The sequence below is a fragment of the Marmota flaviventris genome, chromosome 14, assembly GCF_047511675.1.
Source record: "Marmota flaviventris isolate mMarFla1 chromosome 14, mMarFla1.hap1, whole genome shotgun sequence".
In the NCBI taxonomy this organism is placed as follows: Eukaryota; Metazoa; Chordata; class Mammalia; order Rodentia; family Sciuridae; genus Marmota; species Marmota flaviventris.
This window is the reverse complement of record NC_092511.1, coordinates 51,672,556-51,695,411: the sequence shown is the minus strand read 5'-3', so window position 1 is coordinate 51,695,411 and position 22,856 is coordinate 51,672,556. Positions and strand designations below refer to the sequence as shown.

At 32.9% G+C, this 22,856-nt stretch overlaps 1 protein-coding gene across 15 annotated transcripts in view; it reads left to right on the top strand.

Moving 5' to 3' along the window:
* Positions 1-22,856, top strand: part of Wdpcp (WD repeat containing planar cell polarity effector) — a 521,998-nt gene that overhangs the window by 436,002 nt on the left and 63,140 nt on the right. For all 15 annotated transcript variants that reach the window (XR_011704348.1, XM_071601637.1, XM_071601635.1 and 12 more), the window contains one exon: positions 20,466-20,628. Coding sequence is in view for 14 of the 15 variants with exons in the window: in XM_071601637.1 (XP_071457738.1) it covers positions 20,466-20,628 (163 nt within the window). In the remaining variant the exon portion in view is untranslated. The remainder of the gene's footprint in view (positions 1-20,465; positions 20,629-22,856) is intronic.

The window sequence follows — 22,856 nt, the reverse complement described above, 5'->3', positions numbered from 1 at the left end:
CTATTGATTTGTACTTTTATTCAGTTGTGGCCTAAGATAAATGATGTGATTTCAGGTTTTGACTGAAATTTACTGAGACTTAATATGTGGCTAACATGATCTATCCTGGAGAATGTTCAATGTGCTAATGAGAATGTGTATTTTGCTGCTGCTGGATGAAATGTTGTGTAAATGTCTGTTAGGGTCATTTATTCTGTAGCATAGTTCATAGTTTCAGCACTGATTTTCTGTCCAATAAGGAAAGTGGAGTGTTGAAGTCCCCAACCATTGCTATATTGGAGTCCATCTTTCCCTTTATATCTAATATTTGCTTTATGTATTTGGGTTTATATATTAGGTTTATACCATGTTGAGTGCATGTAGTTTTTGATTTAAAGTCTGCTTTATCTGATATGAGAATAGGTATTTCTACTTATATTTGGCTTCCATTTGTGTTATATCTTTTTCCAACCCTTCACTTTCAGCCTGTATGTGTCTTTAAGAGTGAAGTGAGTTTCTCATAAGCAGTATGCAGTTGGGTCTTGTTTATTTTAATCCATTCCATTAGTCTGAATCTTTGAATTTAATCAGTGTATATAAAAAGTTATTATTAATATGTGTGTACTTTGTCCTGTCATTTTGCTAGTTGTTTTCTGCTTTATATGTACATATTCTTTGTCCTTTCTACCTTTCTTATTTATATTTGTGATTTGGTAATTTTCTGTTATTCTAAGGTTTATTTTTCTCTTCCATCTATCTGTTCTACACATTTGTGTGATTTCATGATGGTGGTTATTATCTTTTTGTTTTCTAGTATAGGACTCCCCTTAAGTATTTCTTGTAGTGCTGAAATGGTAGTGATGAGTTCTCTTAATTTCTGTTCCTCTGGGAAAGACTATTTCTCTTTAATTTCTGAGAGGATAGTTTTGCTGTATATTATATTCTTCTATTCCACTATAAGTCTAAAAGGCATTCCTTTTTATGTGAATTGATGTTTTTCTTTCTGCTTTTAGAATTCTCTTTGGGTCAAAGTGGGTATGGTGATGTATGCCTGTAATCCCAGTGACTCAGGAGATTGAGACAGGAGGAGTTCAAGTTGGAAGCCACCCAACTTGATCTTATCAACAACTTAATAAGATCCTGTCTCAAATTAAAAAAAAAATTTAAAAGAGGTGATGGGGGATATAGCTCAGTGGTGTAATGCCCCTGGATTCAACCCCTAGTGCCAAAAAGGAATTCTCTTTTATTCTTATACTTTTGACTACAATATGTCTTGATGAAGGTTATTTTTAGTGGACTCTTCTTGGACCCTGACCTTCTTTTTAATTTTAAATCTATTTTTGAAATACCACAAATACATAATTAGTTTCAAAACAGCAAAATATGAATCCTCATAATAAAGAATGACAGAATGTTTTTTAAAATGTATTTGTAAGTTTCAACTTGTCACTTGGAGAGTTTCTTTTTTAATTTGTCATTTATTGATCTTAGTTTAGAGTGCAATTGGGTTTTTTTTACTTATTAATTTATTTTTGTTTATATATGACAGGAATGCATTACAATTCCTACTATACATATAGAGCATAATTTTTCATATCTCTGGTTGTATACATAGTATATTCACACCAATTTGTGTCTTCATACATGTTTTCTGGATAATAATGATCATCACATTCCACCATTATTAATAACTCCATGCCCCCTCCCTTCCCCTCCAACACCTCTGCCCTATCTAGAGTTTGTCTATTCCTCCCATGCTCCTGCTCCCTATCCCACTATGAATCAGCCTCCTTATATCAAAGACAACATTCGGTATTTGGTTTTTTGGGATTGGCTAATTTCACTTAGCATTATCTTCTCCAATGCCATCCATTTACCTGCAAATGCCATGATTTTATTTTCTTTTTATTGCTGAGTAACATTCCATTGTGTATATATGCCACATTTTTTAATCCATTCGGTTGGTTCCACAGTTTAGCTATTGTGAATTGTGCTTCTATAAACATTGATGTGGCTGTGTCCCTGTAGTATGCTGTTTTTAAGTCCTTTGGGTATTGATCGAGGAGAGGGATAGCTGAGTCAAATGGTGGTTCCATTCCCAGTTTTCCGAGGAATCTCCATACTGCTTTCCATATTGACTGCACCAGTTTGCAGTCCCACCAGCAATGTAAGAATGTACCTTTTTCCCCACATCCTCGCCAACACTTATTGTTTATATGCATAACAGCTGCCATTCTGACTGGAGTGATTTTTCTCAAATTGCTCGTGGTGATGAACATTTTTTCATGTATTTGTTGATTGATTGTACATCATCTTCTGAGAAGTGTCTCTTCAGGTCCTTGGCCCATTTATTGATTGGGTTATTTTTTTTTTTTTTTGATGTTTAGCTTTTTGAGTTATTTATATACCCTAAAGATTAGTTCTCTGTCTTATGTGTGAGGGGAAAAGATTTGCTCCCAAGATGTAGGCTCTCTATTCACCTCACAAATTGCTTCTTTTGCTGAGAAGAAACTTTTTAGTTTGAGTCCATCCCATTTATTGATTATTGATTTTAATTGTTGCACCACAGGAGTCTTATTAAGCAAGTTACAGTCTAATCCCTCATGATGGAGATTAGGGCCTACTTTTTCTTCTGTTAGACACAGGGTCTCTGGTAGTATTCCTAAGTCCTTGATCCATTTTGAGTTGAATTTTGTGCATGGTGAGACATAGGTGCATATGGATTTCCAGTTTTCCCAGCACCATTTGTTGAAGAAGCTATCTTTTCACCAATGCATGTTCTTGGCACCTTTGTCTAATATAAGATAATTGTAGTTTTGTGGGTTAGTCTCTTTGTTGTACCCTGAACTTCTTGTATCTAGATGTTCTTATATCCCTTTGAAGATTTGGGAAATTTTCAGGTATTATTTTATGAAACATTTTAATCCCCTTTGCCTTTATTTCTCTTCTGGGATTTTCATAATGCAAATATTTGTTCAATTAATGGTATCCCAGAGGTCTCATAGGCTTCTTCGTTCTTTTGAAATAATTTTTCTTTCCTTTGCTTGTCTGACTGGGTTAATTCAAAAAACCTGTCCTCACATTCAGAAATTCTTCTGCTTTTAGTGTGTTGTAGAAGCTTCCATATGTATTTTTGTATTGACCTGATGGAAGGCTTTATCTCCAAGCTTTCTGATTGGTTCTTTAATTCATATTATGGATTTTTTCCCTCTTTTTGTATTGGTTTTCTTGCATCTGAGTTCTTGGGGTCATTATTTTGAATTTTGTTTATAGATATTTCATAGATTTCCTTCAAGTTGGGATCTATTTCTGGAGAATTATTGTGCTGCTTTGGGTGTGTTATGTTTCCTTTTAAGTTTTTTTTACCCACGTGTTGATGTCTACACATCTGATGTAATACCTTCTCCAATTTTATGGAGTACTTTTGTAGGAAAATGTTTTTTCATTCAACAGGCTGGTGGGTGTTAATTAGGTAAGGTGCTATGCCTTAGAGGTGAGCTCAAAAGTACAGCCTCTGTGTGACTTCTTCAGCTGTGATTGACATTAACAATGTCTCTGAGTGCCTCAATACTTTAGACTACAGTGGTTCATGAAAGTAGCTGTATGACATTGCAGCAGATATAGGCTACATGTGATATATATACCTCCAGCAAATACCCAGAAGGTTGGAGGGGTTGTTACATCTGAACTGCCTCTTAAGTACTTTGGGAAACCATTGCTATGAATTTTATAACATACCTGTCTCCCTCCAGGATGACATTTAAACCTGACAGTAGTAGATGTGCTTAGTAAAATGGCTGTATTAGTAAAATGTGCTTAGTATTACCTTCATTGGGGTCTACTGCCCCTTAGATACTATTAGTGTAGTCATCAGAGTTTTCTGCCACCATTTACTTGCATGCAACCTATCCTTTACCACACAGTTTATAATTGTGAAAAGCACTGCTAAAAGATATCTTTTAGCTTAAAATAATTTTTATTCTTTTTTTCACCATTCAAATGGAGGGAAGAGAAACCGAGTTTAACCTAAATGCTGGAAAAATGCCCTACAACTGTATGTGATATAATAACACTCCTGGTTCCTTTATATAATCATTGAAAATATGCATATAATGACTGCATTCATATACATAGTAATTTTTACTTCCACCTGCTTTTTCTCTGCTCCACTGGGTAATTTCAGAAAGCACAATCAATAGCTGAAACAGACTATAGACAAAGAAACCTAAAAAGACTTAGACTAAATACACCTTTTAGTGTTCCAAGCAGTAGACAACAGTCATGGGAATTACATGCATGTCCAAGCTGGAGATACCATTTCCCTCTAAGACATATGCATATTATCCATTTTGGCTAAAAATTTCATATAGCTGTTCAGGGTCATAGATGTAATCAGCCACCTCATATTCACCCCTCTGCTGCTGCTCCCTGATCTCCCACTTTCTTACTGGCTATTCCCTAAACCAAAAGGTATGTAAAAAGTTAACTCCCCAAAACTACCTGTCCAGCCTTGAAATCTGCTATAATGGGAACCTTTTTTTTTTTTTTAAACTTCAAAGTACTAAAACAGATATTGGCTTCAACCCTGCTTGTATCACTAAAATCAATGCCTTTAATTTAAAACTTGAAACTAATTTAAGTTAAATTACTACATGTATGTTTGAAAATACACAGATAAAACATAGTTAAACAAGAAAAAATTACTAAGGATACCATATTTGGGGAAGCAGAGAGAAGGTGTGCAGCCAGCATAGCCATAAGTTTTTTGTTGTTTGTTTTGCTTTTACTACATATTAGTGTGCATAAATGTGTTAAACCACTGATCATTTTGTATACTTTTAAAGCATTCATAGTAACATTTTCTAGATTTGTAAAAGTTATTATATAGTATATTGGAAATAAGGCAAAACAAGAACTGAAAAACTGGGGCTGGGGATGTGGCTCAAGCGGTAGCACACTTGTCTGCCATGATTGCGGCCCGGGTTCGATCCTCAGCACCACATACAAACAAAGATGTTGTATCTGCCGAAAACTAAAAAAATAAATATTAAAATTCTCTCTCCCTCCCTCTCTCTCTTTAAAAAAAAAAAGAACTGAAGTTTTAATAATTTTGTTAAATTATTCAAATTATAATTGTTATCCTATAATATATTATATCAATTACTTTAAGCAAATACATGGATGTTTTACTCTCTTAGATGAAATAAGTCTCTACTCAAGAACTTCAACTTTAATCTAGAGTTTTCAAACATCGATATGGTTGCGTAGCCTTTTAAAAGCCTTTGGGCACAAAACTGGTAAAGTGTGGTTTGAGTTATTGGCATGCCTGTGCAACAAAGCATTTGGGAGGCATGATTGACAGGCCAGGAGTGTGTAGAAGGTGGAACCTATGCTTATGTCTGCTTCAGTGACTTTATTAGACACACCCTAGTTGTAAATTGTAAACTGTCATTCAAAGTAGCATAGTGATGTTTTAAACAAGTCAGGTTATAATACTCCTTTTGCCTTAATGCCTAGGGGTAAATTCAGAAAATGCTCCTATGTTTTGGCTCATAAAAGCATCCATCTGGAAAAAAACTGAAATAACAAACCCTAATACTAAAGAGCAATGCAGAGAAGATTTATGATTCTCTGCATACATATAAATTGTGTATTTAAGCACCACAATTAGCTAATTCAATCTTCTTTATAGTTCTGCAGCTATTTCAGATTGAGGACATAGAAAATCATTTTTATTAATTTTTGTAGCAGATTTTAAAGCAGTATTTTAAAACATACTATTAACACCATACATCGAATTTAAATGGATACTAATACAAACTTCACTAGAGACCTTTACTATCTTTATAAAGAGTTATTGAACGATCTGTTTTAAAGCATGCTGTATTTTATGAGAAATGCCTAATTTTACTTTAAAGCAGTAAGTGCAGAAACATTCACATATTTTTCTATAAACCATATGATTTTGAACTGAAATAAGGAATGAAAACAAATATTAGTTTACTGACTTCTTAGTAGTTTAAATATTCCTTCCTGAATATAAGATGATTTGATCCTAATCATTCTTATTAAAACTAAGAAGAACTCATTAAAAAACTTCAGAAGTCTATAGAGAGGTATAATGTAGTCAATGAAAATCCCCCATAAACACCTTCTTCCTTGATAAAAAGCAATTCTTGGAAGAAACTATTTTTTATTGTCTAAATTTCAATAAGGTAATAATTCACCAGTCTAGTTTTTTAGGCGAGTATTAAAGATTTTAATCCTTTTACTATGAATACCAAACTGAATTCTGGTCAATTCTCAGACTTTCAAGTAAAGATTATTCTGTGGCAGCTGCTCAATATCTTAGTGTTTAATAGTGACACTTATAATTTTTCATTTCTGAAGGACATGCACATTGAGGCAACTTTAAAGTATATTAGGTAGTCTAGTTTTTTTCTTTCGGTTTTACTGTGAGATTCTTGAGTTTTTCTTTTTGAGGTAGACCAAACCACAAAACTATGTCTCAGGAAGCCTATTTATCTGACAAGTAAGAAAAGATAAACACCTGTGAGTTGATGTTTAAAGCCCAAACTAGTTTTGAAGAAACAAGAAAGGGAAAGCTAATAGTTCAAATTTCAGTCACTTTTCATCTATGTGTGCATCAATGTGTGCACTGGTCCATTAATTATGTGGCCCAGCACAAAATGATATGTTAGTCTTCCTTTTTTACCCTAAGATGACAGCTGTTAAGATTTCAGTTCAAGAGAAAGAAAGCTATTTCAAATACTTTGTTGATCTCAAGAATGTACCTAAGTCATAAATGAAAATGAAAAAGTTAACTAATTAAGGATCAAGCTAATTGTTTCTTTCATCATTCTGTTAGAACCAAGATAAAATTTGGGGAGAAGATGTAAAACTAAGAATCCTAATGGACCAAGATTTTCTAAGTTCATTAAATATTTTGAAGCACAAATAAGCATTTTTTTTTGTATAGGGATTGACAGTAAATATTTCAGGATCTATGAGACAGATAATTTGTCACACCTACTCAAATCTGCCCTTTTAGTGCAAAAGCAGTTATAGACATTTATATATATTTATATATATATATATATGCATATATATATATATATATATAAATAAATCAAGATTGAGTTCCAAGAAAACTTTATTTATGGACACAAATAGACATTTCATGCAATGTTGACATGTAATAAAATATTCTTCTTTTGACCTTTTTCCAGTCATTAAAAATATATAATTCATTTTCAGCTCATAGGTTACAGAACAAAAAGGCAGCAGGCTACATTTGGCCTGACCATAGTTTGGCCACTCCTAACACATTTTTTTTTTTGTTGTTGTTTTTTGGACTATACCTATGCTCTTAAAGGAAAAGCATATCACCAAGCAACTGATCTTTTAAAGTATTTGATAGGTTAAAAAAACCCTACTAATTGCCAGAGTAAATAATTAAAAGCAAGAAATATGTTTGGGTCAAGGGAATGGCAGATGAAAGCAGCTGAGAGCATGGCATCAGGAAGCAGAGAGCTCCGTTCACCTAGGACAAAATATACACCCCAAAAGCAACCCTAAGTGACCCACCTCCTCAAGCCATATCCTACCTGCATATCATTACCTCTTAGTTAATCCATTCAAGTGTTTCAATACACTGATTAGGTTAGGCTCTCATAACCAGATCATTTCACCTCTAAATGTACTTATATTGTCTCACACATGAGCTTTTGGGGTATACCACCTGACTAAACCATAACAGAGTGCCATTTAAAATATTTCTCCTAGGTGAATTTGATTCAATGTCCTTCTAGTACATTTTTATTATAGTAGTTTTAAGGAGAAAACATCTGTTTTTAGTATAAAATATGTGGTAACATCTATTCCATTAAAAATTTTCCCATGCTTATATATTTTTAGGGGGAAAAAGCAATTAAATTTGGCTATTTTCTAAATAACTTATTGTAGATAAGTTTTAAACTTGTATAAAATAAATGTTTTTATTTTATTTTAAATTTTAATAAATTAGTTTTACACAAAGGAATTTTGTGTTGTAGCTCAGTGGTAGAGCACTTGCCCAGCATGTGTGAGGCACTTTGCTTCAATTCTTAGCACCATATATAAATAAATAAATAAACAAATAAAGGTCTATCAACAACTAAAGAAATAAATTTAAAAAAAAGAATACAAGTAATAATAAATGTTGGTAAGGATGTAGGGGAAAAGGTTCACTCATTCATTGCTGATGGGACTGCAAATTGGTGCAACCACTCTAGAAAGCAGTAGGGAGATTCCTTAGGAAACTTGGAACAGAACCACCATTTGACCCAGTTATCCCACTCCTCAAGCTTATACATAAAAGCCTTAAAATCAGCATACTGCAGTGATGCAGTCACATCAGTTTATAGCAGCTCAAGTCACAATAACTAAGCTAACCTCCAAGCTCATCAGTAGATAAATGGATAAAGAAAATGTGGTACATACACACAATGGAGTATTACTCACCATAAAGAATGAAATTATGGCATTTGCCAGTAAATATTTGGAACTGGAGACTGTCGTGCTAAATTAAATAAGCCAATCCCAGAAAACCAAAGGCCAAATGTTCTCCGATATGTGGATGCTAACCCACAACAAGGAAGGGTAGAGAGGAGAATAGAAGTTCATCAGATTAGACAAAGGGGAAGGGAGGGGAGATGGGAATAGAAAAGACAGTAGAATTAATCAGACATACATTTCTACCCTTTTTTAAAAAAAGTTTACCTTTTTTTAGTCTTTTTTTTAATATTTATTCTTAAGTTTTAGATGGACACAACATCTTTATTTTACATTTATCTGGTGCTGAGGATAGAACCCAGTGCCTTGTGTATGGTAGGTGAGCACTCTACCACTGAGCCACAACCCCAGCCCCTTTAGTCATTTTTTTAACCTTTATTTATTTTTATGTGGTGCTGAAGATTGAACACAGTGCCTCATACATAGTAGACAAGCTCTCTACCACTGACCTATAATCCCAGCCCCAACTTTCCTATCCTTATATATGAATACATGACCAGAGTAACTCCACAAGAATAGGATCCTCATTAGAATAAGTTATGCTCCACGTATAATATCTGAAAATACATTGTACTATAATGTATATCTAAAAAGAACAAATGAAAAAAGATTGTTCTTTATTTCTTAGAAACTACCTTTTAAAAATTTTTAACAAAAATTTTTGAAAGCTATATATCAGTATATATAGACTGACCTCTTCTCTTTTTATAGCTATATTATTCAGTTTCATATATGTGTATGTATATGTATACATACATATATAATTTGTTTAACCAATATCCTATTGGCAGGTACTTAGGCTATTACATTTTTAATAAAATTAGTGTTGCCCAAGTATTTTGATAAGATGACATCATTGTATTTGAATCTCCCTGAAATCCCTCATAATGAAAAGAGCAACTAGAATAGTGAACCCCAAAACTTGTGGACAGAATCTATAACCAAACTTAGTAGCAACATATTTTTCATAAGCCCCCAAATATAAGTGGATGGCATGAATCACCAACAGCTACAAGGTCCACTGAAACTTGATTGAGAAGACCCAACGTATGTGTTGATGCAATGTGATTTCTGTGCAGTGTTTTAAATATCAACATGAAGAAATTTAATGAAGCACAAGTTAAATGGCAGGAATAACTGTAACTCTTTTTAGACAATCAAATATTTGGTAAACTAATTAGTGATATACATGAAAGGGTGACCACTATTCCCAGTGTCCTTACCTACTTATTCAGTTAAACCACAGCCAAGGAAACAGGCATGGACAGCTGGCAAAGAAGACCCTGTTGAGCTCCACTCTAGTCTGGCAGAGTAAACAGACAGTATTAAGTGCGAGGCACACCTTGAGGGCATAGGGAAAGAATAGCGTTCTGGGCCACCTGTGAAATATAGAACTCTCTTTTTTCACTGAAACAGAAAGGGGAGAGGAGGAAGTGAGCCCCAGTGGGCTCTTACTTCAAGCACCCAGTCACACTCTCCAAAGACAGTGGCAGATAGGGAGTTAGGCTGGAGTAGGATACTCGTGAAACAATAATGCAAGTATCCTTAGGGAGGGCCAAAACCTCCTATGAAAAATTCACTTGATCTTAATTTTCAGTATGAATACAGAGCATGAAAGCAGGGACATACAAATTTTATGGGAGAAGTAGGGAGGTAAGGGAACTTTTTTGGTTTTGAGAGATGGAGAATTAAAGTACCAACTGGAAAGTTATTCTCAGAATAGCCACAGAAGCTGGAAGGGACTTTGTAGATTCTAAATATATAGATTAAAGGAACTGAGGAGAGGTAGAGAGCTAGTGGAATGTTTGAGATTCTGTCCCCTATGGATGTTTAAAACTAACAAACCAAAATATTCTTTCTAGGTAAATTTCAAACTATGGAGAAGTAGTTGGGAGTAGAGCCCAAATTAACCATAAGAGGAACAACAGGGAAAGGAAAAAAGAACACAGAAATTAAAGGGAGTAAAACAGAAGACTATATTTATGACTACTTGATGAACATAATATACTCAGGAGTTCTGGGCCTATAAAGTTTTTTAGGCTCTCTTGGTCTACCCTTCCCTCTTCTAAGTATAGAAAAACTAGTTTACCATAAAATGAACAAAAGTAAAGGATTACAATAAAATTACAAAGTTACTTTCAATAACAGAATAAAGATCAGTGAAAGGACTCCGAGAGTCATGCCCACAAATAGATGACAATTGACCCTAATACTTTAAAACAACCTTAAATCGTACATAACAATCACATAATGATAGATAGAAGTTATGAAAGAGTAACATAAATCAGGATTATAGAAACTCGGGAATGAGGTAATTTAGAGGAGGAAACAAAAAATCATAACTGGAGAAAAAAAACATTCAAAAAATCTTGGAGAAAGATAATAGTCAAAGAAGATCCAACATACATATATAATAAGAATTCCTAAAGAAGAAAAACCAAAACAGTATAATGGAAAAAGTACTTAAAAATAAAAAAATAAACTTTTAAAATAAAAATTTCCTAAAATTGAAAAAAAAAACTTTATAATACTAATGAAAAGTTGTATCACATTTCTGGAAGCATCAGCCCAAGTTGGCCAACATCAAGATATATTCAAATAAAATCCATTTGAATATTCATACAAAAAGTCCAAGTCCTTATAAAAGAAAAAAATATTAGATCACTTTTTGACAGCAACACTTTATGATAGAACATAACATAGTAATATATTTAAGATATTCAAAGAAAAACATAAGTTGTTTTTGGGAAATCTAGAAAATGAGATTCAAACAACCGAAATGACTACAGACGTTTACATAATGAATAGTGGTGAACATATTAAGTGTTCTACCTATAAAACTATATGATGGGGCTGGGGTTGTGGCTCAGTGGTAGAGTACTGGCCTAGTATGTGCGAGGCACTGGGTTTGATCCTCAGCACCACATAAAAATTAATAAATAAAGGTATTGTGTCCAACTACAACTAAAAAATATTTTTAAAAACTATATGATGATGCTAGCCATAAAAGCACAAACTGTGATTTCACTCATATAAAATAGTCAAAATCATAGAAACAAAATAGAAAGGTAGTTGTCAAGGACTTAGGGGGAGTACAGAAGAAGAATTCATATTTCATGGGGAGAGTTTCAGTTTTGCAAGATGTAAATGTTCTATAGATCTGTTTCACAACAATGTGAATATACTTTAATGAACACTTAAAAGGGGACAGTGATGCAACACTGTCAAAAAAGTGGGGAGAATAAGAAGTTGAAATAAAAGTGGAGTAAATACAATAATTGCCCTGCAGGTGCTGGCTGGAAGTAAAAAATACTGAAACAGCCAGTTTCAGTATTGTTCACAGTAGGGAACCAACAGGCATTGCTTTCCTAGAAATGATAGGTGCATAGGGATTATTTAAAAGTATAGACACAAATGTAACTATTGGAATAAATATAAACCTTAAGTATTAAAAAATTTTATGTGAACATAAGGCAAACAACATAAACAGATTGTATGTATATGTATACAGTCAGCCTTCCATACACACAGGTTCCACATCCATGGATTCAACCAACAGTGGATTTAAAATATTTAGGGAAAAAAATTGTACTTAACATGTATAGACTTTTTTCCCCTTGTCATTACTTGCTAAACATTTAAGTATTAAAAACTATTTATACAGAATTTACATTGTATTATAATTTAGAAATGATTTAAAGGATATGATAAGATGTGCATAGGTTATATGCAAATACTAGACCATTTTATGTAAGGAACTTGAGCATCCACAGATTTTGGATGCATGGGAGCTCCGGAACCAACCAAGGGAAGACTGTACAATTATGAAACGATATGGCAAGTCTAAGGCCAGTTATAAAGATCATATCAACAAATGTAAATGTGCTTAACTCATTTATTAAAAAGTGTCCAGACAAGATAACAAAAAAATTCACTATACTGCATATAAGATATATTATGGGCGGTGGGGAGGAAAGGAAAAAGGAGAGATTGATTCAGAAAGGTTAAAAATAAAAAGTATAAAGATGCAGACAAATAAGAGGTCACAGTCTTGGTATCTGAGTAAGGCAGAATTCAGATACTTAATGCTAAAAGCTGTAATGATGATGTAACATTTTTGAAAACTTCAACAGTAGCAACAGTTTTGAAGAACTTAGAAGATACCCAAGGAGAAATAGAACTAAAAGGAGACTTTAATATACCTGTCTCAATTATAAAAAGATCAAGTAAACAAAGTAGGGTGGATACAGAACACTTAATCAGTGAGATCTTTCAGATCTCTAATAAACTCTGAAAAGGGAGATAATGCCTTATTCTAAGTGCTCATGGAAACATTCAGGAAAAATTGGCCATATCCTAAGCTATAATGAAAATTCAGCAAACATCAATAAACTTCAAAGAATAGAAATAATGCAAAAAAATGTACTCTGACTTGAAAGCAATAAAAGGAAAATAACAATGGAATTTAAAAGCTTGTTACTCAGAAACTTTCAAACATGCTACTGATTAATTTTTAAGTTAAACTGCAGAATTTCTTGAAAATAAGAATGGAAATTATGTCCAAAGCTTTTGGTCATAAGAGGAAAATGTATAACATTTAATGCTTTTAAACAATTTAAACAAAAACGAAATTCAAGAGTCATATTTTAAAGGCTGTGAAATAACATCAAAGAAGCCACCCAACAAAAAAGAAGATTGAATTTTTAAAAAGCAGAATTAATGCCATAATTTCTATTGAATTTCTAAACATTAGGGAAAAAACAAATTTGGTTATATGGGGGGAAATCATCAAAATAAATCACTAACACCAAAGGGGGGAAGAGTGAGGAGGTACAAATATACAAAATTATTAATAAAAGAAGAATAATCATCAAAACAAAGGAAAGAAAGTATCATAAGAAACCATATAACTCAATGCAAGTAAATTTGAAGACTTAGATGGAATGGATAATTTCTAAGAAAAATACAATTTACCTAGAGAAGCATTAAGTCTTAAGTGACAGATTATCTTAGAAGAAACCAGAAAAATTAAAGTGCTTCCCTCACAATAAAACTCCTGGCATAGGTAGTCTGACAGGGAAATTCTACCAAACCTATAAAATTCAAATTGCTCAATGGTTCTTAAACTGTTCCTGGGTATTAAAATTTGAGGAAAATTTCAAAATTCACCTATGAAATATTGTGCTGCAGACCATTCTCAGTTATGAATATCATTATGAAACCTCTTCAGTATTAGCAAGTAAAATGCCATAGCACATTTTAAAATCCTTTAAATTGAAATACTAGGTCACTTAACCAAGTCTTCAGTTTTACAGTCCTATCTCTGTCATATTTAACTATAAAATCGCCATATATTTTTGAAGGAATACACAGAAACAAAATAATGAGAACTAGTATTTTACCACTATATTTGCACTGTAGAAAATCAACTGATTATCATTGAAATACAGCATTCTTGATATCTACTTTGTTTTCAGACCTAAAATAAGCAATGAGAAATGAAATCTGATCTTGTTTAATAAGATTTATTTCCCTATTAGGTTGCTTTGGAATAGACTAGTTCAAATATCTTTTTCCTACGATGTACTTTGATAACATGAACACTAAAACTCCACTTAATCAATACATGGTAACAGTAATGAAATTCCTATAAAATACTTTAATCTCAATACATTTACATTTCCCCAAAGAAATAGCAATTACTTCCATTTAAGTACATCACTGATCTCATTTTAGATAATTAATAAAAATCTCCATTATTGGGTAACTTTTTTTTTTTTTTGGTACTGGGGATTGAACTCAGGGTTACTTGACCACTGAGCCACATCTCCAATCCTATTTTGTATTTTATTTACATACAGGGTCTCATTTAGTTGCTTAGGGCCTCACAGCTGCTGAGGCTGGCTGTGAACTCATGATTCTCTTATCTCAGCCTCCCTAGTCACTGGAATTACAGGCTTGTGCCACCACACCAACGAGTAACTTTTAATAACTAATATTTTGAAATAAAGACAAAATCAGGCCAGCATAGTGGCGTGTGCCTATAATGCTAGCTAGTTGCAAGTCTGAGACAGGAAGATCTTTAGTTTGAGGCCAGCCAGGGTAACACAGCAAGACTCTATCTTTGGGGCAAAAAAGAAAGAAAGGAAAGAGAAACTAAGTTTATATATAAAATGTCAAATTTGAAGATTAAGGCATGAAATACAAATGTTCAGTTACTTTTAAGCATTTTTGTTTACATATATTGGTTTTTCTCTCTTGGTCTATTTTTCACAACTTGTAATTATTTTCATAAGTACCTTGGCTGAAATCCTAGGACTATATAGAACTCAACCCAGCTCAATAGAGATTCATTCATGTATAACTATCTTCTAGGAGCAAAGCTTATTTTAAAAACAAAACAACACACACCAAAAGCCTAACACTTCTTAAAAGATTATGTTTGGGGCTTCCTAAACTGTTTAACAGATCAGAATGAAAAATTCTTGTAAACAGTTCTTTCTTAGTCTTGTGTCCTTTTAACTTAAAAGGCTGTATAGTATAATTGCTCTGCAAATATCAGAATTTTCTATATATTGTGCAAAGTACACAAAGAAACCATGAAATGGCTTATCTTGTACTTATCAACTTGTTTATTTTTGTGCTTCCAAAAAAAGCTATATTTTTAACACAAGCAGCTGCTACTTTGTAAATGTTTTAATGGCTTCTGTTAAGTAGAGCTGTCAGTTTAACAAACAATTTTGTAAAAGATTTTCATTCTTCCATGTGATTGCACATCTTGAAATGTGTTTTACCCTGAAAATCCTTTGGAGATTTTACACTGGAAAAGATATCTCCTTTGAAGGCACAAAGCCAACAAAAGAATAGATTAGATTTAAAGAATAATATATAAGATCACCAGAGAAATAGTGCGATTTGTTTCAGAAGACAAATGTATAAGAGCAATAAGTTCTCTTAGCTCACTTCTTGTGACTCAGGCAGTTTGTTGAAATGAAATAGCACTGGCATTATGCCAGACATTTCAGGTATGACCTTGATTCTTTTGCCATTTAATAGATATTGGTTTAGAGCAAGCTAATTAACCTCTTTGACCCTCAGTTTCTGTATCTGCAAATGGGGTAATGATACCTACCTTACAGGGTCATTATGAGAATTAGAGATAATATATGTAAATGGCCTAACTCAATAGAGGTGACAATTATTCTATTTTACCTACCTAGCATCCAGGAGTCCCCCAATCATTTTTTAGCCTTTCTCTTTTATATTTTTATTCATCCAGCTTATCTCTTCTTTCTTTTCTGTCTACTTCAAAGTGAATTCAAAGTGAGAATTATTTTAGAGATAATCTAACTTACCACTTTTGTTGAACAAATAAGGAAATAGAAGCTCAGAGAGATAAAATGACTTGTCCAAGATCACAGTTAAAAACAGAGATCATACCCTGTCGCCTTGAATTTGTCACTGTTTTTCTTCTTGCTGTGAAATGAAATTTGATAAGGAGTTCTATCCTAGGTCTGAAGAAGCATGTATAGAAAAAAAAGAAATTTTAGTGCAAGAGACAAGAAAAGGAAAAAAGATTAAAGAAAAAGGAGCAGGAAGAGCTTTCCATTTTTTTTTATAACTTTATTTATTTGTTTTTTAATGTGGTGCTGAGGATCAAACCTACGCCTCACACATGCAAGACAAGTGCTCTACCACTGAGCCACAACCCCAGCCCTACAATTTGTTTTAAAGCAGGGTGCAGCAATCTTTATGAAGGGCCAGGCAGTGAGTATTTTAAGTTTTGCAAGTCATTCTTAATTCTGACATTGTTACATATTGTCTAAGGCTGATTTTGTACTATAAACTGGTGTGGCTATGTCCCAGAAAGCTTTTTTGGACAATGAAATTTTGACTTAATGTAAGTTTCACATCAAAGAATGTATCTTTTTTCTAACTATTTGAAAATGTTAAAACTACTCTTAGGTCATGAGCCATACAAAACAAGATGGAGGGCTGTATTTGGCTTATGAGCTTTAGTTTGATGACCCTATTCTGTAAATGGGGTAATGATACCTACCTTACAGGGTCATTATGAGAATTAGAGATGCTATATGCAAATTCAAATGCATTTGGGAGTATAAGCCTGATGATAAATCAAACAGATACTTATCCTTGCTGTCATGGAAATAATAGGATTTGATTTGAACTTTGATTAAGTGGGACACACCTAACCCACTAAAGTGGGTGGCATCCATTCTAGTTCAGCAGATTGCTATTCCTAAGAAATAGAGGCGAAATGCTGCCAAGCCTTCTGATTTTTCAAAAAGAAGTCAAAACTCTGATGTTTTATGTGAAATATACCAATTTTAAGTGTTGGCAAATAATTTGAAATGATTTTTAGATACTATCAACTATTTTAGATACTGTCAACTATTTGCAAACTGAATTTGATACATGGACTACCAGTCTAAAATATTTTTTCAAGGAAAACAAAGTAAAATTCTAGGTAGTTCATTACTTCTGTCAAATTTTCAATAATGGGTGGAACTACACACAGAAGAGCAATGTGGGAATAGAGGACTTCAGCACCACCATAGACTTATTAGGCATGGCAGACATATACAGAATGCTCACCCCCAAACTGCAGAATATGGATTCTTATCAAGTGCACATGAAACATTCTCCTGGACTTCAGGATACAATAAGAACACTTTTTTTTCCCTCTCAGTACTAGGAATTAAACCCAGAGCCTAGTGCATGGTAGCCAGATGCTATACCACTGAATTACATCCCCAACCCTAAAATCAGTCTTTTTTTTTTTTTTAGTTTTTGGTGGACACAACATCATTATTTTTATTTTTATGTGGTGCTGAGGATCAAACCCAGTGCCCCGCGCATGCCAGGCAAGCACGTAACAACTTGAGCCACATCCCCAGCCCAAAATCAGTCTTTTAACAAATGTTAAAAGATTCAAATCAGGGCTGGTGTTGTGGCTCAGTGGTAGATCACTCACATAGCATGTGCGAGGCCCTGGTTCGATCTTCAGCACCACATAAAAATAAAAAATAAACAAAATAAAGGTATTGTGTCCAAATACAACTAAAAAAAATATTTAAAAAATTCAAATCAGAAGTTTTCTGATCACAGTGGGATAAAACCAGAAGTCAATATTGGAAAACTGGAGATTCTACAAATATCTGAAAATTAAGCAACCAGCCAACAATGTGTCAAAGAAGAAATCACAAAGGAAATTAGAAAATATCTTGATACAAATGAAAGTGAAAACAAACATATCTGAATGTATGGGTTGTAGTAAAAGTAGTGATAAGAGAGAATTTAAGAATGTAAGTGTTTACATTAAAAAGAAAAATCTCAAGAACCCAACTTTATACAATAGGAAAATGGAAAATAACAACAAAACAACAACCAAATTAAACTCAAAGCTAACAAAGAAAGAATAAAGATCAAAACAGAGGTATATTATATAGAAAAAACATCAGTGAAACTTGAGTTGGTTTTTCAAAAATATCAACAATAATGACAAACAATTAGATTAAGAAAAAAAACAGCAGACACCATTGAAATCAGAAATGAAAATGCATATCTTATAACCAATACTAAATACATAAAAGGATTGTAAGATTGTATCAAACAACTGCATGCCAAAAACAATTTTAAACTTAGATAAATGTACTAAGTTCTATAAATATACAACCCACCAAGACTGGATCTTGAAGACATAGATACAAGCAGACCTATAACCAGTAAGAGGATTGAATCAGCAACCAAAACTTTCCAGCAACAACAAAGCCCTGGACCCAGATGGCTTCATGGAAAACTGTACCAAAAATTTACAGAAATAAAACCAGTCCTCAAACATTTCTAAAAACTTGAGGCAAGAACTTCCTGAACTCCTTATATAAGGTAAGCATTACCCTAACACCAACATCAGACAAATCTACAGACCAATACCTCTGATGAATATTGATGCAAAAAGCCTTAATGAAATACTGCCAAACTCAATTCAGCAATACAGTAAAAAGATTATACACTATGATCACATAGGATTTATTCCTGTAAATCAAGGGTGGCTTAACATATGAAAATCATTTAGTATAATATACCAAATTAACAGAAAGGAGGACAAAAACTGCACCATCATCTCAATTCATACACACAAAGGCATTTGACAAAATGAAGAATATTATTGTCATTTTGAAGGGGACCGCCACCGAAATGGTAATATTGCCACTTTTACAATATTAATTCTGCTGATTCATGAATATTGAAGGTTTTTCCGTCCTCTTCAATTACCATCTTCAATGTTTTATAATTTTCATTGTAGAGGTCTTTAACATCCTTGGTTAAGTTTATTCCTAGTTATTTTATTTTTTCTGAAGGTGTTGTGAATGGAGTTTTCCTAATTTCTTCCTCAGTTCATTATTGGTGTTTGGAAAAGTTATTGATTTTTTTTATTAGTTGTGTATCTTGCTACATTGCTGACTTTGTTTATCAGATCTAAAAGTCTTCTAGTAGAGTCTTGAGAGTCTTAAGTACAGGATCATGTCATCTGCAAATAGGGATTGTTTGACTTCTTCCTTTGTTATTTGTATCCCTTTTATTTCTCTTATCTAATTGTTATGGCTAAAATTGAATCGGAGTGGTATGAGTGAACATCCTTTTATCATTCCTGATCTTAGAGGAAACAATTTCAGTTTTTCCTCATTCAGCATGATGTTGGCTATGTTCTTCTGTATACAGCCTTTATTATGTTGAGTAAAATCCTCCCATAAAAACCCTCCCATACCTAGTTTCTTCAGGGCTTTTATCATGGAGGTGTGTTGAGTTTTGTCAAAGGTTTTTTTTCTGTATATATTGAAATAATCATGATTTTTATCCTTGATTCTACTTCTGGGTGTATTATGTTTATTTATTTCCTTATGTTGAGCCATTCTTTCATCTGTGGAATGAAACCAATTTGATCATGGTGTATAATCTTTTTAATATGTTGTTGAATTCGGTTTAATAAGTATTTTATAGAAGACTTTTGCATCAGTGTTCATCAAGGATATTAGTCTATAACTTTCTTTTTTTATTGTGCTCTTGTCTGGTATTGATATCAGTGCTATACTGGTTTTGTAGAATGCATTTGGAAGCATTCTTTTCTGCTTCATGGAATAGTTTGAGAAGCATGACTGATAGTTATTAAGGTCTGGTAAAATTTGGCAGTGAATCCTTTCAGTCTTTGGCTTTTCTTTTTTGAGACTTTTCATTACTGCTTCAATCTCATGCATGTCAAACAATTTTTTTAAATATCCCCCCTCAAAATTGGAAAATTTTCTCTATACATTTTTATACATCTTTATGATGTTGGAATATACATCTTTTTATGTACTTTAAAATGCTAATTAAGGGGTAGATGTAAGTATAACTCAGTGGTAGAGTGCTTTCCTAACATGTGTAAGGCCTTGTGTTCCATTCCCAGTACTGCAAAAGATAAATAATGCTAACTGGAAGTAAATATTGGAAAAGTTATTTTCCTTTCCTTTTCAAATTGTATGCTCTGTAAAAGAGTAAAATAATTCATTTGTTATAATATTTCAAGAAAGTAAAATAGTCAGCAATTGGCTAATAAAACAAAAAAGAATATTTGATTAATAAAGTTCACACAAAAACACTATGAAATAAGCAGTACAAATCAATTTTTAAAAATCCGAACTTGGAAGCATCCATCATTCTGTTATCAAACTCTTTTGGCTAAAGACAATGTAAAAATAACAGAAGTCACAAAGGGACTTGGGCTACAAGATTTTCATTGTGTGCCATACAGTAAAAAAACTAAAGAAAAAGTTTCAGTGAGATATGTTACAGTTTTTCTGTAATCTTACTTATGATGGTATTAAGCAGAAATTATATTGTATTTTACTTATACATTAATTATTTTTTAACAGAACTCCTGGGGCCCTTGGACAGAGGGGATATGCTAAATGAAGCTTTTGTTGGCCTATCTTTAGCATCTCAAGGGGAAGACTCATTTCAAGATAATCGTCCTTCCTTTGGTTCAATCCACAGGCATAGTATTCAACAAAAAATACTGAAAAGCTCTTCTAACAGGTAAGATATGTTAAGCTGAATAGTTACTCCTTAAAGGGAAGTATTTAGTGTTCAGTACTTTGACTATTTCCTGCTTAGTGCAAACTAAGAGTTAAGCAAGAATATTTCAAAATGTCAAGGAAAAATATACATTTTTCTCATAGCTAATACTTCACGTTAATTCATGCAAGAGCAGTATAATGAAGGCAGAAGTGAATGTAAAAAAATATAATGGATATTATTGTAAGCCAAAATGAATTTATTATAATATATCTTATTTGTATTCTGTTGGTAAATTATGGGATTAAATCACCTTAAATGAATATTAACTTTAGAATATATATTTGAAGTATAATTTATATCACCTATAATTATCTATAATATATTATCTATGGGGCTGGGATTACAGCTCAGTGGTAGAGTGCTTGCCTCACACATGCGAGGCTCTGGGTTTGATCCTCGGCACCACATTAAAATAAATAAAGATATTGTGTTCATCTACAACAAAAAAATAAATTTAAAAAATATGATCTATAATTATGATCTAATTTCCACTTCTTTAATACAATCTATTTTCTGAAATCTAATAGATGAAAATTTAAATATCTAGCTTGTCACAAGGGTTACTGAGAAGAAATAAACATGAGATTAAAAACACTTGTTATTTATTTACAATAATATCTTAAGTGTTATTTATGGTAATAGTAGTGGTATTATTTACAATGATAATAAGAACTTCAAGCAAAGGTAGGCAATTTTTTGTGTGTGAAATGGCAAATAGTAAATGCTTTAGGCTCTTCAGGCATGTAGATTTTTTAGAAACTACTCAACCCTGCTATTGTAGTATAAAAGCAGCCATAGACAACATATAAATGAATGAAAATTACTGTGTTACAATAAAACTTAATTTACAAAAAACAGACAACAGGCCAGATTTGGCCCCGGTCTATAGTATATAGATGATCCTAACTATATGTAATAATTGTAAAAAGGCAATATTTTAAATTCATGTATATTGATTATATACATGCCTTTACAATACCCTTCAAAAATGTCCCAAACTACATATAATAACAGTAAATAAAAAGGGGCAGAATTTCCAAGTATGACAGATTTTATTTAGATGTTAGTAAATCCTCTCCCTAACAATTATAAAACTGGTCAAAACCCCCATTTCAGGGCTCTGGAAATCACATGAAAATGAACAATAAATTAAGAATCATTTTTTTCATAAAAAAATTGCTGAACTTCTGATAACAAAGTATGAGTTTGTGATGTTCTTGCTAGAGACTACTCCCATCCTCCTCCCTATGCTTAAACTAGTTCTACCTGGGTAGGACTGCCTATGAAAACCAACAGTTTGACTTGCTTTGGAGCTCAGTGTGGAAAAACCTTTGCCCAGCAGCACTATTAATAAAAATAACAAACTCATTGTCAGTAAAAGTGACAGACTTGAAAGAAATGAACAAGGGAAAGCCATTGTTCTGCTCTCCTAGTTAGATCAAGTGACCAAATGACAAACTAGCCAAAAATTTAACAGGTTGATCCTGAAAATAATAGAACCAAAGAGAGACTAATTAAGTTCTCCACAAATTCCTGATGAGGTTGTATTACCTATCATTTTGGTCTTTCTTATTCCTAACAGAACTCTTCTTAAGTTTTTTTCTTTATACTTCTTTCCCCCTTCAAACCCAATTTCCAAAAGATGCCCCTCCTCTTTTGCCTTATATTATCCATCCCCCACACCCAGAATAAATCAATAAGAACTTGATTACAGAGAAAATAGGGTTCAAGTCCCAAAACATAAAAAGAAGCAAAGAAAATCCTTTTTTAAATACAGATTTTACAATGCAGATTTGGTGGATATTTATGCACCAAATATCATAGAAACCATCTCTGTGAAGGAAAATCTACAAAAGATGAAAAGATTTATAGATAGACATTAGTAACAGAAGACTTTAATTTCAAAATAGATCAAGTAGGCAAAAAATAAGGAGAAAATTTAGTTGAACAATCAATAACATAGGTATTACGGATTTTATCAAATTCTATACCCAGAATACAATGTCTTCCTAAATGGAATATGACAAAATATATCTTAGGTGCCAAAAGATATCATTAAGTTTCATTAAGTGTGATCAATGGGCCAGGCACAGTAACACATACCTGTAAACTCAGTAATTTAGGAAACTGAGGCAGAGGATTTCAAGTTTGAGGTCAGCCTCAGCCACTTAGCAAGACCCTGAATG